We start from the raw sequence: 17,308 nt of genomic DNA, 5'->3' as shown, positions 1-17,308 counted from the left end.
TCTGTCTTTTGAAAGCCATGTCTTTTCTGACTTCTAGTGGCACATTGACCTTTGTTTATTATAGTAAATAATTTATGTATCCTACTAACAAACCAAGAGTTGTCAAGAGCTTGGTGGAAATCTATTATATATACTCGTAGACATAGATTTTTGTTACAATTTGAAAATTTTTCCATTATAGCAGATAGAGTACCATCAAAATGTACTAGTTTAGTGGATAAGTTGGGAGTAAAGTACTGTGCATAAACTTATCACACCTTGGTATAGAAATATGGTTTCAACTTTCAGATTGTACTCGTGGAATGACAATCTAATGATTCATAATTCTAGATTTAACTTTCAACCTTCAGATTATCTTAAAATAGTTTGAATGAAAATTTAATGTGAGTGAAAATATAGCAGTCTTTTGAAAAATTAAGTTTTCATAAATAGTTTTTGAAAATAAAATCCATGTAGTGATGTTTTATCAGTTGAAGTAATACTTTGCATTTTAGTGGCCTCTAAGATCTTAAAACTTTGGAGAAATGTAACAAGCATTATTTTTAGGTGGGAAAACAGAGAGGGTAAGTGGTTTGCCCCAAGTTATAGTAAAATAGTTATATTACATTTATATTTAATTAATATTTAATTATTAGGATTAAATTCTATGTTATTTTTAATTTTTGATATCAGTTAGTTGATTCCCATATTGGCACTGATAATCAGGGAAATATAAATTTGCTTCTTTCATGAAAATCATATTCATGTTACTCTTATTTTTCTGTCAATAATAGAGGATAATGTGGACTTTAAATTAAGAAATACGTTGTGCATTTCAGAAGTAGTAGGATGAGTACATTTATTTACACTAAATTTATTTGGTTAGGATAAGTTTTAGGTAAGCGGCTTTGTCATATTTGGGAAGATAATATAATGATATTTAAGATTTTAAAAAAATCTATGAAGCATTTTAGCAAAGTAATTATGACTTTTATTTCCAATTTTTTTCCAGGCACATTTCACATTTTATGCAAAATATTCCCTTTCCTTCACCACAAAGACCAAGAATCCTTGTACAGGTAATCAAAAAAGTATATTTGAGGGGAGCCCTGGATATGTTCATTATCGTCATTGCAGAGTGGGGGTTCTGTGGCTCTTTGAGTTTGAGTTGGAGTAGTATGCATTCATAAAGTCTTTGAATTTCCAGTATTTTATATCTTTACTAAACATCCTTTGTACTGTTTTTTTTTTAAATTTTGGGTGTACAGAATTGGAATAATTTTAATTACTGATTCATGACATTATCAACGTTGGTTCATGTATAGACTTGATATAGCTGATTTTCATAACTTAAAACCCAGAATTATGGGCATGTTTTTAATATGGGAGTGACTGATATTAAATATGAAATGAGTTAAGGTTGGAAAGTAAAAGTGAAATAGTCTATAATAGTGCTCTTCAAACTATCTGTGTTAAAGGACTATGTTTTTTTAAATTTCCAATCTGTGGCAGACCTACATAAGTATACAGCTTGTGATATATGGAACTTACTATGTAAGATCTGTATAGATATGAACAAGTCTATATCCCGTTCAAAGACATAAGTTCACTGATCGTGATATTGGATGTGTGGGCAGTGTCAGATTGCCATAAAAATTTCTTAATGGCTTGCTCTCCATTTATATATTATCTCTTCCTGTACCCATAACGGTTTGCAAATTGGCACTTTGAGTAGCACTGATCTATAGAAGCAAGCAGTTAAAAAAGTTTTTCTAAGATGTTATCAATATTATATGTGATATGATAGCATTAAGTCAAATATTAATCTTGAATGTACTTGTATTAATAAGTTTTAAGTAACTTCCAACTGCTTACCAGCATGTAAATTTGAGGCTTTTAAAAAGCAATTATTTCATAATTTTAAGGTAATTACATTTTCACTAATTAACTGAATCAAAATTCAATTGAATTAACAATTTGGTTAAAAAGAACTACTACAGTACTTCTGAGTAAACACAGCTATTGTTTTATATCTTAGTACATGTTTCCAAAACTGTTGTTTTAGTCTGCACAGGAAAGTGTTTTCCATTTTATCCATGATCTAAATGTTTAGGTTTCAAAATTGGCTTGGTTAATTTATTTATCTTTTTTTTTTTAAGCTATCAGTCCATGATGCGCTAATATTATCGCAGCCAGTTTCCACACCTTTACCATTAAGGTAACTAATGCTATCTAAAAGAATATATTTGTTCATTTGGAGCAGAATGCTTTAAAACATTTTAAGGGTTAGGATAAGAGTGCTATTTTTTCAAACTATGTAAGGATAGCTGTAATGTTTCTAACTTTGAAAGCTTGATGAATGGTGGGGCCATTTAAAAAATAGAATACTTAAGAGAGTTGCAAGATTAGATGTAAGGAATACCTTCCTTTTCTTCTCATCTCCCCTCCCCATATTCAGTTCATAACTGCATGTTCAGGGTGAACTGATTGTAACCTCCTGAAATGTCTTAAATCTATTAGCTTCTCTTTATCTGCATCACTTGTCTAGGCTAGCATGATCTTTCACCTGGACCACTTAAGTACCTATTAATTGATTGTCTTTGTTTTTTACCCCCCTTTAATTCTTTATTCATACTGCGGCCACTGTATTCTTTTGTGAATGCAAACATAATTGTGTTATTTTTATTTTGGCATAATCTCTTGCTATTTTCATCCCTTCCCTTACTATGTTTTAGTGACAATAGATTTATTTCAATTTCTTGAATCTGACAAACCTTTGTATATGTTCTTCCCTCCCAACCCCCAAACCCCTATCTCCATTCTTTTGAGTCTGTTCATATGGTTCATCTTCAGGAATATATTTGCTGATAAATACCCCTTTGTTACCAAGGGATGAATTTGAATCATTCTGTTAAACTGTTTCATTAGATTTGCTACTTTTCAGTGATAACTAAATCAGAATTTGAAGTTAACACTAGATTCTAACTCTGTTAATATGTAGGAAATAATTTAATAAGCATATCTTAACATGTTTTAGCAAAATAGTTCATAATCATCACTTTTTCTCTCTTTTTCTAGTGGAGCCAACTTTAGCACCTTGTTAATGAATCTGGGTCCTGAGAATTGTGCAACATTGCTGCTCTTTGTTTTACTTGAGAGTAAGATTCTGCTGCATTCTCTGAGGCCAGCTGTGTTGACTGGAGTAGCTGAAGCTGTTGTAGCTGTAAGTATAGTATTTTTCCTTTTAGCACAGAATTATTGACAAAATTTTTACTCTGAAGATAAAGTTTCTTTAACGAAAGCAACTTTGGAATTACCAGTATAAGTCTAACATAAAATAATAGTTTGGCAAAGAGAAATTTTCTCTATTTGAGAGAAACTTTCAAATTCTAATTGTTCACATTCTAGAGTTTTTCAGAGAATCTATGTGATTATATAATAATAAAACTTGTGAATGAAACTTACTATATTAAATGAGAGGCTCTGGCCAATATCAGCTGATCTAATATTAATGGAAATAAATTACACAGTTACCTTCTCCCAATTTAAAAAAAAAACTTTATTGTTTAAAGTATTACATGTCTCCTTTTTCCCCCATTGACCTCTCCCTGGCCACTCCCAGCTCCCCAACACATGCCCTCACCCCCTGGTGTCTGTGCCCATTGGTTATGCTTATATGCATGCATATAAGTAAGTCATTTGGTTGGTCTCTTAACGTGCACGCCCCCCCCCCCCGCCCCCCTCCCCCCTGCCTTTCCTCTGAGGTTTGATGGTCTGTTCAATGCTTCTCTGTCTCTGGATCTATTTTTGTTCATTGGCTTACGTTGTTCAACTTTCTTCCAATTTTAACTTTTAATCTTTGTGAGCCATTAACATGTAGAAAATTCTAAGTGATTTTGAAATAGGATAATGTACAAATGCTTGGTAGCATAGAGCAAGCACTGAATTAATACTTGTTAAATCAACAAATGGAATATGTCTCCAAGATCTTAATCTGGTCTGAGAAATGCTTCAAGGACTGAAAACAACGATCTATGGGAAGCAAATAACTTCATAATGTACATACTAGAAGCCCATTGCAGGAAGATTCCTGCAAGAATAGGGCTTTGCTCCCGTCTCTGCCGCTGCTACCCCGCCCATCTCTGCCGCTTCTCTCCCGCCAGTCTCTGATGCTTCTCTCCCGCCCGTCTCCGCTACCTCGGCTCCGTTGCTTGGCTTCCTTCTACAGTGTCTTCAGTTTTCGCTCCCAGCTGGTATATGCAAATTAGCTGCCATCTTTGTTGGCAGTAATTTGTATATCACGCTGATTAGCCAATGGGAGGCTCAGTGAAGGTATGGTCAATTACCATGTTTGTCTATTATTACATAGGATTAATGTTCAAGTTTCCACCGTTGCATGTGAAAGTAAAAGTCATTATAACATGAAAATATTTGTTAATGAACTGACCAATTTTAGCAAGTTCCCACTCAAATATTCCTTCCTATAAAACATCCATGCCCCTTTGTCAGAATCTTTGTGGCCCAGTCTCTTGATTAATTTCAGCAGTGTAGTTCAAGAACAGGTGGAAAATTGTAACATAAAATTAGAAATTTTATGAAAAATGCAAGATTGCATGGAATATATGTCACTAATGTTGGAGAGCTCCCTGAATTGCATGCAGTACCACTGGTAAATGAGGATTTAGCAGTTAAGCAATTTGAAGAAGAGAAAATAGAAAAGAATGATGACAGGATAAATTCTTCAAAAGGAGAATGATTTGAATATCAAAGAATATAAAATAATCAATGGAGCTCTGTAGCAAAAATTAATGAAACAAATGAGTATTTTTATAACAGTGACCCTGTTAAGGTTGTGCTGCATAAGTCAAAGGTGAAGACAAGGGTGTCATATTTTGCTGTCAGATAGCTTTATACCAAAATTTCTTATGTAGTTGCAGGTGAACAGAAGACAGTTTTCACTGAAGGAACTCTGAAGTCCTTACAAGTTTTCTGTGCTAGTGGCTCTATCTCTGTGTCCTCTGATCTCATTTTCTAATACTCTCCCCCTTGATTACTCTGTTCCAACCACACTGGACTCCTTGCTACCCCTGAAGCATATTCGGCAGGCCCCATACCTTAAAGCCTTAAAGCTATTCTTTCTCTTCGAAGCCCCCTTCTGGATATCCCTGTGGCTAAATCCCTCCTTCACGTTTTTCAGGTTTCTGTTCAGTTGTCACTTTCTTAAGGAGGCTTACCCTGTTTGCCCTATTTAATAATACAACTTGTTTCCTTTTCTTCTGAACTCTAATCCCCTTCACTTGACTTTTCATTTTTCTGTAGCGCTTAGCAATTCTGACATGGTCTGTATTTCATTTATTATGTCTTCTGTTTATTTTCTGTCTCTTCCTGCTAGATCAGGAGTTGGCAAGCTATGGTCCAGGAATCAAATCCTGCCTGCCACCTGATTTTGTAAAATTTTACTGGGACATAGGCCATTTATTTACATATTACCTATGATTGTTTTCACGCATGAAGTCAGTTAAGTATTGTGACAAACAATATGGCTCACAAGTCCTACATTTCCTATCTTTTACAGAAAAAGTTTGCTAACTCTTATGCTAAACTGTATACCTCATAAGGGCAGGGATCTTTGTTTTATTCACTGTTATGCTCCATCATCTAGAACAGTGCTTGGCACTTATTAAATACTCAGATATTTGGTGAGTAAATGAATGAAGATAAAATCCCATTCTATCTAATAAAAGAGTAATATGCAAATTGACCATCACTCCAACACATATGATGACCACCCCCATGTGGACATAGATGGCTGGCAGGGGAGGGCAGTTGGGGGTGACCAGGCCAGCAAGGGAGGGCAGTTTGGGGGCAATCGGGCCGACAGGGGAGCAGTTAGGCGTCGATCGGGCTGGCAGGAGAGTGATTAGGGGGTGATCAGGCTGGCAGGCAGAAGCAGTTAGGGGCAATCAGGCAGGCAGGCGAGCGGTTGGGAGCCAGCAGTCCTGGATTGTGAGAGGGATGTCTGACTGCCCGTTTAGGCCCAATCCTGGACATCCTTCGAGGGTTCCCAGATTGGAGAGGGTGCAGTCTGGGCTGAAGGACACACACACACACACACACACACACACACACACACGTGCGCACACCTCCCACCGCCGTGCACGAGTTTCATGCACCGGGCCTCTAGTTTTGAATAACCACCTGGGATAACGGGCAGAGATAGTAAATGCTAAGGGCATTTCTTTGGAGTGAGGGATGATGGATATGATAGGAATTGAACTAGACCTTGAAAGACAGCAAGAATTTTTATAGTAGAGGAAAAATTTTATCATCAGTAATTAAAAATTTAATATTAGCTGATCATTAAAATTTTGATCTGGATTTTTAATTAACCTTATCTTTTAAAAAAACACATAAGCGTATGTGATACAATTAAGGTAGAGCTATGTAAAGCAAACCTGGTAAAGATTCTTAAGGTATGTTTTATTTTATTTACTTATTTATTGTTGACACTGTTACAGATATCCTCCATTCTCCCCTCTTCAGCCTCTTCTACCCAGCCCTTACCCCATCCACCACTCTGGCCATCACCACAGTTGTCTGTCTGTGTCCATGGACCATGCATATATCTTCTTTTGCTGATCTCTTCACCTTTATTTTTATGATGTCAAGCTTCACTGAAGTTGGATAATTTTGTTATTTGAGTGGTTAGGAAATTTTTGTTGTTGAAATTTTCAATTGAGTATTACCATTCCCAAGGGAATCATTTTAATTTTTTTTTTGATTCCTTGGTGCTTTTAGTTGGATTTTAGTCAAAGGTTATCTTGAGACTTAATATATAGATGAAATGCATGAGATTTAAAGATCATGAGTTTGTTTTATAATTTTTTAGGCAATACTATACTTTGACTTTTTCTGTAAAACTGAATGTGGGTTTTATATAGACATTAGAAGGACTAACATCCAAAGAGCTGTTAGCATTTTTATTGTGCTTGTGATCATTGTCATGCTTAAAGGTTTTAATTACATTGGCTCATTGTATTGTTTAATAATATTTTATAGTCATTTAGTTTTTGAAATGATGTTTATGGTAAAAGAAACTAGACTTAACTGCTTCTTTAGTGGTCCCTTTCATTAATATTAGTTAATTACATAATTTTATTGCAAATTTCTAATTTGGCTAATTTTTAAAAACTTTTTCCCCAGATGATCTTTCCATTTCAGTGGCAGTGCCCATATATTCCCCTTTGTCCTCTCTCACTGGCGGCAGTGCTTAATGCACCTGTACCATTTATAGTTGGAGTTGACTCAAGGTATTTTGATCTGCATGACCCACCACAAGATGTTGTTTGCATTGACTTGGATACAAACATGTTATATATGTAAGTTGATTCTTTTTATGTTATCTCCCATTTATATTTTTCCTCATATTTAGATATAGCTCATTGACAGCATCTAGAAATATGCTATTTTTAAAAGTTGTTAATAAGTCTTCATCAGCCCTAGCCAGTTTGGCTCATTGGGCTGCAGACTGAAGGGTCCCAGGATCGATTCCAGTCAAGGGCACATGCCTGGGTTGTGGGTTCGGTCCAGTGTGCAGGAAGCAGCCAATCAGTGATTCCTTCTCATCATTGATGTTTCTGTCTCTCTCTTCCTCTCCCTTCCTCTCTGAAATCAATAAAAATATATTTTTAAAAAGTCTTCATCAGTGAGTCACAACCAGAACAAAGTATCAGAATCCTAGAAAGCTCTATGGTTTTGAAAAGAACATCTCTGCATTATAGTAGTTTATATTTGCATAGTAATGTTAATGGCAGGCAGTAAATATTTATGTTTATCAAAAGAGAATAAGGATTTTTTTAAAAAGGTTAAACACTGCTTTCACAGCTGAAGAGTTATATACTTTCTAGGTTTAATTCAAAATCCATGTGTAAGCTTTTAAGGAATAGGTTTACCTGTTTGAGTTGAGTTACAATATAGGGTAATATGTCATTTCCTTAGTTGTCAAGATTTAAATTTTATAAGGGTTTATTTTTTTAAAATATATTATTATTGCCCTAACCGGTTTGGCTCAGTGGATAGAGCGTCGGCTTGCGGACTGAAGGGCTCCAGGTTCAATTCTGGTCGAGGGCATGTACCCTGTTTGCGGGCACATCCCCAGTAGGGGTTGTGCAGGAGGCAGCTAATCGATGTTTCTCTCTCATTGATGTTTTTAACTCTCTATTCCTATCTCTTCCTCTCTGTAAAAAATTAATAAAATATATTTTTAAAAATGTTATTATTAATTTTAGAGAGAGAGGAAGGGAAAGGGATACAGAGATAGTGAGAGGAACAGAGAGATAAAAACATCAATTGGCTGCCTCCTGCAGGCCCCCTACTGGGGATTCAGCCTGCAACCTTGGCATGTTCCCTGACCGGGAATTAAGTGATGCCTTCTTGGTTCATGGATTGACCCTCAACCACTGATCCACACCGGCCAGGCTGTAAGGATGCATTTTGTGCAGAGAAATTGATATTAAAAATCAGTGATAGTTTTCCCTGACTGGGTGACTCAATTGGTTGTTCATCCTATACACCAAACCATTATGGGTTTGATTCTCAGTCAGGGCACATGTAGGTTGCAGGTTCCATCCCTGGTAGGGGCGCATCAGATAGGGGCATGTGTGGGAGGCAACCAATTAATCTTTTTCTCTCTTTCTCTATGTTTCTTTCTCTCCTCCTACCTCTCTCTCTAAAGTCAATAAAGAAACAACAGATCATTGGGTGAGGATTAAAAAAATATATTAGTCATAGTTTGTGTTTACTGGAGGTGATAAATATATACAGTAGTGCTATAACGAGTTCAGAGAGTAGTGTACCACATTAATAAAGGAAGCAGCTCTGATAGATGCCTAAAAGCAAACCGCTCCACACTCCCCCATTCCTTACTGGAAAATGTAGTAAGTATGGAAAATTTCTTCATGTTGGTGCCAACTTCTAGATCTTGGAGTACTTATTCTATACTGTTTGAGATTAGGAGAAAATAAAGAGTAAGAACTTTGATGAGACTTCAGTGGTCACAGCAATAGAATTGGTTGGAAAAACATCCCAACGTGAGCCAAAGGAATAACTTAAGGAAAGAAGAAAACATTTGCTGTAACTTTCTTTATTTTCAATCCTTACTCGAGGATATTTTTTCTATTGATTTTTAGAGAGAGAGAAATACAAGAAACATTAATGTGAGAGAAACATCTCAATTGGTTGCCTCCTGCACTCACCCTGCCCAGGGCCTGGGCCTGGGAGGAACCTGCAACTGAGGTATGTGCCCTTTACTGGAAATGACTTGGGATCCTTTGGTCTGAAGTCTGACGCTCTATCCACTGAGCCACACCAGCTGGGGCATTTGTTGTAACTTTAAAAATAATTTTGAAGTGAATCTACCATTGTAGTTAGAAACTATAATTGTGGTGGCTCTTTACTAGGTATATGTAACTTTACTTATAGCCTGGAAATAAACTACTTGTATGCACTAAATATTTCTTTTAGCAACATTTTCTTGTTTTTTAGCTGTTATCCCTGAAAAACAGTTATTTCAGGATTGTATACATTGTGATGCTTTTGGAAATGATTATTTATGAAGTTGTATCTCAGATGTTTACTTTTTTTATTTACTCTTTTGAATAACATGGAAATTCTTAATTTTGTCATTTTTAAGTAACTTCTAAAAATGTTTATTGATTAAAACATTTTCTTTAAATAATTTTAAATTCTTTGCTTAATTGTACTTAAAGAATAGTGAGATATTCCAGATACCCAAAAATTATAGAGGATAATGTAAATAACTCCCATGTATCCACCATGCAGTTGGAAAAAATAGAATATTACCAATAAATCTGAAACCCTGTGTACATATCTTGCATCATCTTGAAGTTGGTGTTTATTACACTTGCCATTCTTCGTGAGACTCATCCATGTTGATACATGTAGTTCTACTTCAATGTCAGTGTATATAGTGTTGGTGGATATTTAGATTGTACCTAGATTTTTACAGTTATGAACAAGGCTGCTGTGATCATTATTGTGCATATTTCTTTGAGTTCATGGGCAAGAATTCCTCTGAAGCATATACCTTAAAGAGCCAATGTTGGTTGGTAGGCTTTGTTAATGCCACGTTAATCTTCCAAGTTTACCACCTCTTCAGCAGCAAATGAGAGTTCTGTGTGTTTCATATCTTTACCAATACTTGTTATGGTCAGAATTAAAAATTTTTGCCAGTTTGATGGTAATGGAATCTCACTGTGGCTTTAATTTACATTTCCTTAATTAGTTGCAAATAGTAGATTTATATTTCTTTTTGCCCTTTGGTTTTCCTGTCCTGTTAATTGGTCCCCCCCGCCCTCCCCCCTTTTTTTGGTAAATTTTCTTGTTTGGTTGTTTGCCTTTTTCTTTCAATTTGTGTAAGTTGGTTGTATAATTTGGAATTAATTCTTGGTTTGTGCAAGTAGTTCCTCCCACATTGACTTGTCTTTTCATTCTATTTATCGTGTTCTTTTGATGAATAGAAGCTTATTTTAATCAATCAGATTTATTATTTTCTTTCATGGATTGCTGTTTTTGGTTCTTATATATGAAATTCTCTGCTCGAGGTCATGAAATACTATCCTGGATATTCTTAAAGTGGTCGGGTTCTGCCTTTCTCTGTAGGTCTTTAATTCAGCTAAACTTGGTATTAGTGTATGACATGACGTAGAGATACCATTTTATTTATTTATTTATTTATTTATTTATTTATTTATTAATTACATGGACAAACACTTGTCACATAGCACTATGTATTGAATAGTGAGTTCATCTCTTCCCTACTGGTCTTCAGTGTCAGCACTGTTACATATCAGTTTCTATATTAGCATGGAATATAGCATGCATGCTTATTATTCTGTTCCTTTGTTTTAGTCTCCTGCTAGTATAACACTATCTTTTTAAATTTTACTTTAATTCTTTATTGTTTAAAGTGTTACATATGTCTCCTTTTTCTCCCATTGATCTCTTCCTGGCCACTCCCACCTCCAGCACATGCCCTCACCCCCCTACTGTCTCTATTCATGGAACACTATCTTAACGACTTCACTAGTAAAATTAAGTTGTGCATAACATGGATAAACCTTGAAAACATCATGGTCCCATTTATATGAACTATCCAAGGCAAATCTATATACATAGAAACTAGGTTGGTTAAGATGGGGGAATCAGAGATTAGAGACTAAGGGGATGCAGGGTTTCTTTTTGAAGTGATGCAAATATACTAAAATTGATTATGGTGGTGAATACACAACTCTGTGAATATACTAAAAACATCAAATTTTACACTTCAGGAAGATGAATTGTATGGTATGTGAATTATATCTTAACATTGTTTTAAAAAGTTGTGATGTGAGCCTGGCCAGTGTGGTTGCGCATTGACTCATGAAGCAGGAGGTCACAATTCGATTCCCAATCAGGGCACATGCCCAGGTTACGGGATGATCCCCAGTGTGGGACATGCAGTAGGCAGCCTATCAGTGATCCTCTCTCATCATTGGTGTTTCTATGTCTCCTTTCTTCTTCTCTGAAATCAATAAAAATAGATTTAAAAAAATGAGTTATGATATGATATAGCAAGTCCCTTTACTCCTGTCCTTTACAATTGTTTTGATATATTTTGTCCTTTCTTTTCCATATAAATTTTAATATCAGTTTGTTAAGTTCCACACAAAATTATGTTGTGATTTTGGTTAGAATTCTATTGAATTTATAGATGAATTTGGGAACGAATGGCATCTTTTTGACATAGTCTCCCTACCTATGCATGTGGCATTTTACTTTATAAATCTTTCAAAATTGTTCAATAAACTTGCATTTTTCTCAAAGACCATGCACATCTTTTGTTAGACTTACTTATCCTTAAGTAAAACTTATAAAAACTTATATTTTTTATCGTTACTATAAATGGTATCTTAAATTACATTTTTTACTTGTTAGTTGCTGGATATAGGAATGTTAAACTGATTTTTATATAGTGGGTTTGCTCCCCAGCAACTTAGTTGAATTCTTTTATTTTGTCTGTAGATTCTCTTCAATTTTCTGACTATAAGCAATTACATTATCTACAATTTTTATTTTTAAATTTGTCTTAATTCTCTGGCAAAAATCCTAGTGTAGTTGAATGGTAGAAGGTAAGCATAGCTAGTATCTTGTCTTGTTTCTAATTTCAAAGGGAAAGCTTTAAAGCAAGAATTGACAGTCCAGCCCAAGGCCTGTATTTACAAATAAAATTTTAGTGGAACACAGCTCAGCTTGTCCAAGGCTGCTTTCATGCTACAGTGGCACATTTCAGTAGTATGACATAGTCATGATGGTCCTCAAAGCATGAAATATTTATTATCTGACCCCAAAGTTTCCTAGCTCTATTCTAGGGTTTTGATTACTTAATAATAAATTAAGGAATTTTCCTTTTACTTCTAGATTAAGAATTTTTAAAAAATCATAGGTAGGTGTTGAATTTTATAGTACTTTTGTGCAACTATTGAGATGAGCATTAAAATCTTCTTTAATCTCTGTATGGTATATTACATTATAAAACCATGTAGTTGTAAACAATTCTTATATTCCTGATATAAACATCATCTTGCTCTTGTTTTTTTATATACTAGTGGATTAACCTTTCTAAGAATTTAAGATGCTTGCATTGATGTTCATAAATGATATTGGCCTGATGTATAGCAATAGGTGCAGCCCGTGGTTTGTACATAGTGCTTTCATCTTTGTAGAGTTTTAAATGTTTCTTATTCTATTAAAATATTTCATTTGACTCATGCACTATTTAAAAGTGTTCTTTTTGGCCCAGCCAGTGTGGCTCAGTGGTTGAGCATTGGCCCAGGAACCAAGAGGTCACTGTTTTGATTCCCAGTCATGGCACATGCCAGGGTTTCAGGCTCTTCCCAATAAGGGGTGTGCAGGAGGCAGCTGGTTGATGTTTCTCTCATAGGTGTTTCTATCTCTCCCACTCTCTCTAAAAATCAATAAAAACATAAAAAGTGTTCTTTTGAACTTTCAAAGTTTTTTTTCTTCAATGCTAACTCAGTTGAATTGTGGTGAGAACATGCTTCTATATGTCACTGACGCTCTAATATTTGTTGAGATTTACTTCTAATAGGTAATTTAAAAATCTCAAGTCAATTAAGTTCGACACTTAAAATGATTCTAAAATACTGTTGAAGCAAGAATTTTATGTTGTATTCATAACTCTAGTATTGAAAATCTATGTTGGAGGGTTAGTATGAGATGACCAAATTTGATTCAAGATAATTGAAATGAAAAGAGAAGCTCCTTGAAAACCACTTATTCAGACTGTCTATATCAATTGTAACTTCAGTAAAAATACACTTTCTATATTCCTTTTTAGTTTGACATAAGAATTTTAAGTAAAAGCAGATTGAGATGTTTTATTAGTTATATTTTTATTTAATAGATCTGATGAAAAGAAGAACATGAACTGGAAGCAGCTTCCCAAAAAGCCATGCAAAAATTTACTTAGCACCTTGAAGAAATTGTATCCCCAGTTATCTTCAGGTAAATGTGAGGAAAAAGGAATATTTTAATGAAAATTCTTCTTACTTTAAACACAATTTTGCTCTGCTTAAAAGAAGTTTAATTACAAAACAAAATTCCAGTAACAAGAAATTAATATTGTGTTTCATGATTTTTTAAGCATGTTGTCTATGTCTGCTTGAGCATCTCTGTTAGCCCGGGCCAATGATGCCATCGCATTAATGGAGAGAGGCATTTCGGGAAGTCACAGGCTTTATTTTGATAGTTTCCTTAATTGCTCAGTCATTATATACATGTACATATATAACATTATATATTAACTAGAGGCCTGATGCACAAAATTCTTACAGGAGTAGGTCCTCCCAGCCACAGCTGCCTCAGCCCTCACCCAGGCTTCATCTGGAAGATCATACAGAAGGTCATCTGATGGTCATTCCACTGTTCAGCCTTTCGGTCGATTTGCATATTACGCTTTTATTATTATAGATGTCATTTTCTTGTTTTATTTGCTAGTTCACCAAAAAACTCAAGAAGGTTCAGCAATTGAGATGACTCCAATTGAAGCAGATTTCTCCTGGCAAAAAAAGATGACTCAACTTGAGATGGAAATTCAAGAGGCATTTTTGCGCTTTATGGCATCCATTTTAAAAGGATATAGAGCATATCTCAAACCAATAACAGAGGCTCCTTCAAATAAAGCCACAGCTGTTGATTCATTGTTTGACCGACAGGGTGAGTGGCATTGAAAATACAATTACTTTATATAGAAAAGAAAAATACTTTGTATATGGTATTGCTACCAAAAAATATTTACTACCTAAATTTTTAGAAATTAAAATATACTTCTGTGTGTTTATAGTCTGATGCTATGAATATAATTTCTTTTTGTTTTTACAAATATATTTTTATTGATTTCAGAGAGGAAAGGAGAGGGGGAGAGAGAGAGAAACATCAATGATGAGAAAATCATTAATTGGCTGCCTCCTGCATGCCCCTTACTGGGGATCGAGCCCACAACCCGGGCCTGTGCCCTTGACCGGAATTGAACCTGGGACCTTTCAGTCCACAGGCCAACACTCTATCCACTGAGCCAAACCAACTTGGGCTGAATATAATTTCTTATACCCCATTTTTTTCCTGAGAAATCTGAAGCTGTAGGACTTTAATTATAAAAAGTCAAAGATGTTGCTTGTATTTATAATACTACCTAGTCATTTTAGTAAAATGTAATTTGCTTTAGATGCTTCTTTAGTTTTGCATAATATTTTGATTTATATACTCTTTGCTTTAAAATATTTCCTAACAATTAGTTTTTGGAATAAAGCCACCAGTTTTAAAATTAAAAAAAAAAAAAATATAGCCTTGTTCCAGGGGGAAACACTATGCTCATCTTTTTTAGTATTTATTATTTTAGGGAGTTATAAAGCTTTTTGTTATTATTCAGCTACTCTTACAATATAATATATAGTAGCAACCTTTCATTTTCATTAATATTTATATAAAAATTATATTACATTTCTATACTTTTCTCTAGCAGTTACTTAAAAATAATCTGTATTTTCCTAGCAACCTTTTTGTCTTTTATCATTTCTGTTTCAGAATAACTTCTCTCTCAAATATTTAGCCACTACTTACCAAGCTCAACTAATTATTATGTAGGGATATAAAGAAGAATTAAGTCTAGCTCTATGGGATACTAAATAAGAAACAATCTGAAATGATTTTTTAAAATAGAGCAAGTACTGGAGAACACAGATTTTATACAATTCAGTGAGAAGCTCTAAAAATTAAGAAAAAAGAAACATTCTTTCAAATGAATATTGGAAGATTTTATAAAGGAAGAGCATGACTTTGAAGAACTTAGATAAATGAGATGAGCAGGAAAGGATTTCTAAAAACAATAGGCATTAAAAATTAAATCTGAATTAGAACTTCTTCTTTGCTGCTTATGAAACCTTTCTGGGGTTCTGTTTCTTCATTAATAAGATGGGAATAATACCTAGATTATGCATGGTAGTGAAGATTAAGAAAATATATGTGGAGCAACTAGTAAAAGTACTTTACAATATTCAGTACTCATCATAACAGCTCTTATTGTTAGTGGTAATGGAATGGAAGAAACCTCAACAACAAAAGCACAAGGCATGTGTTTTAGTTCGTCAGGTCTATCTTAACATAGTACCGTGGATTGGGTGGCTTAAACAACAGAAATTTCCTCATAATTGTAGAAGCTAGCTAGAAGGTCAGAATCAATGTGTTGGCAGGATTGGTTTCCTCTGAGGTCTCTCTCCTTGGTGTGTCATTGGTTGCCTTTATTGAGCAGGAAAACAACTAAAAAGAGAGAATCTGATTATTTGTTAAGAAAAGGGTTTTTTTGTTTGTTTTTTTCAATGAGAGAGACTTGAGTATGCTGATAAGTAGCGAGTAGAGAGAGGAAGACTTTTCTGAGAATACTGAAGGGGCTGGAATCCCAGGCTGATGTGGTAGGCTTGGCCTTAGATAGGAGTACTGGACATATCCATTGTAAAAAGAAGGAAGGAAGGAATGATAATTGCAGAAAGAGTAATATATTTTGTAGTGAGATAATGAAGGTAGTTCTCATTTAATGATTTTCATTTTTTTGGCAATATAAGGTATGGTCTTTTGAGAATGGGGGAAGGAAACATGGAGGGAGGACATTTGAAAACTGCAAATAGCTGTGAAATAATGGGTAAAAGGAAATTATGTTTATTCCAAAAATGTAGTAAAGGTTGTTGGTCAGGGACAAAGGTACAGTATTATATAAGTGATTCTGATCCACTTAATTGTGGAGCATTTTCCCTCCTTTTAACTTGTGCTCAGCCACACTGATGCAGATCCAGAGAAAGCAGACAAATACATTCCTCCAGGGCTAGGCTATACTAGATGGATTTGCCAAAAAAGACAAGGGCATAAGAATTGAGAGTGTTGACAAGAAAGTAATTGAAATCAATGGACATGGAATCAGTATTGGATAGATAGAGAAGTGAAGACAGGGAGGGGGTAGGTAGAATGGAAAAAGGGTAAAAGGATTGTAGATTTCAATGAGCTTACCTTCTATCTTCCTCCACCCCTCTTTCCGGGTCTTCCCCCTGCCCCCCCACCCCCCCCCAAACAAAGCCTTTGTAAGAGTACTTAAGTAAGCAAACCAGACAGATAGGGGTAATGGTCAGAGAATAACATGCAAATTAAAGATTTGGGAGGCAGAGCTTTTTTTTTAAATTTAAATTCTTTATTGTTTAAAGTATTACATAAGTCTCCTTTTTCCCCCATTGACCTCTCCTCACTCCCCAGCACATGCCCTCACCGCCCCCATCTATGTCCATTGGTTATGCTTATATGCATCCATACAATTCCTTTGGTTGATCTCTTACCCCCTCAGCTCCCACCTTCCCTCATAGGTTGTATGCTTCTATGCCTCTGGTTTTATTTTTGTTCATCAGTTTATGTTGTTCATTATATTCCACAAATGAATGAGGTCATGTGATATTTATCTTTCTCTGACTGGCTTATTTCGCTTAGCATAATGCTCTCCAGTTCCATCCATGCTGTTGCAAATGGTAAGAATTCCTTCTTTTTTTTTTTTTTTTTTTTTTTTTAAGGCAGCTTAGTATTCCATTGTGTAGATGTACCACAGTTTTCTAATCCACTCATCTGCTAATGGGCACTTAGGCTGTTCCCAAATCTTAGCTATGGTAAATTGTGCTGCTATGAACATAGGGGTGCATATATCCTTTCTGATTGGTGT

The 17,308-nt window shown here is 35.0% G+C and overlaps 1 protein-coding gene across 1 annotated transcript in view; it reads left to right on the top strand.

Annotated features, from left to right (window-relative positions):
• The window catches only part of DENND4C (DENN domain containing 4C), a 125,279-nt gene that overhangs the window by 54,118 nt on the left and 53,853 nt on the right, over positions 1-17,308 (top strand). The window contains exons 7-12 of the mRNA XM_081104264.1: positions 992-1,058; positions 2,139-2,197; positions 3,058-3,202; positions 7,183-7,358; positions 13,463-13,563; positions 14,056-14,274. Coding sequence (XP_080960390.1) covers positions 992-1,058; positions 2,139-2,197; positions 3,058-3,202; positions 7,183-7,358; positions 13,463-13,563; positions 14,056-14,274 — 767 coding nt within the window. The remainder of the gene's footprint in view (positions 1-991; positions 1,059-2,138; positions 2,198-3,057; positions 3,203-7,182; positions 7,359-13,462; positions 13,564-14,055; positions 14,275-17,308) is intronic.

This window comes from Myotis nattereri (genome assembly GCF_964212035.1).
Source record: "Myotis nattereri genome assembly, chromosome: 12".
Lineage (NCBI taxonomy): Eukaryota > Metazoa > Chordata > Mammalia > Chiroptera > Vespertilionidae > Myotis > Myotis nattereri.
This window is presented reverse-complemented; position numbering and strand designations above follow the sequence as displayed.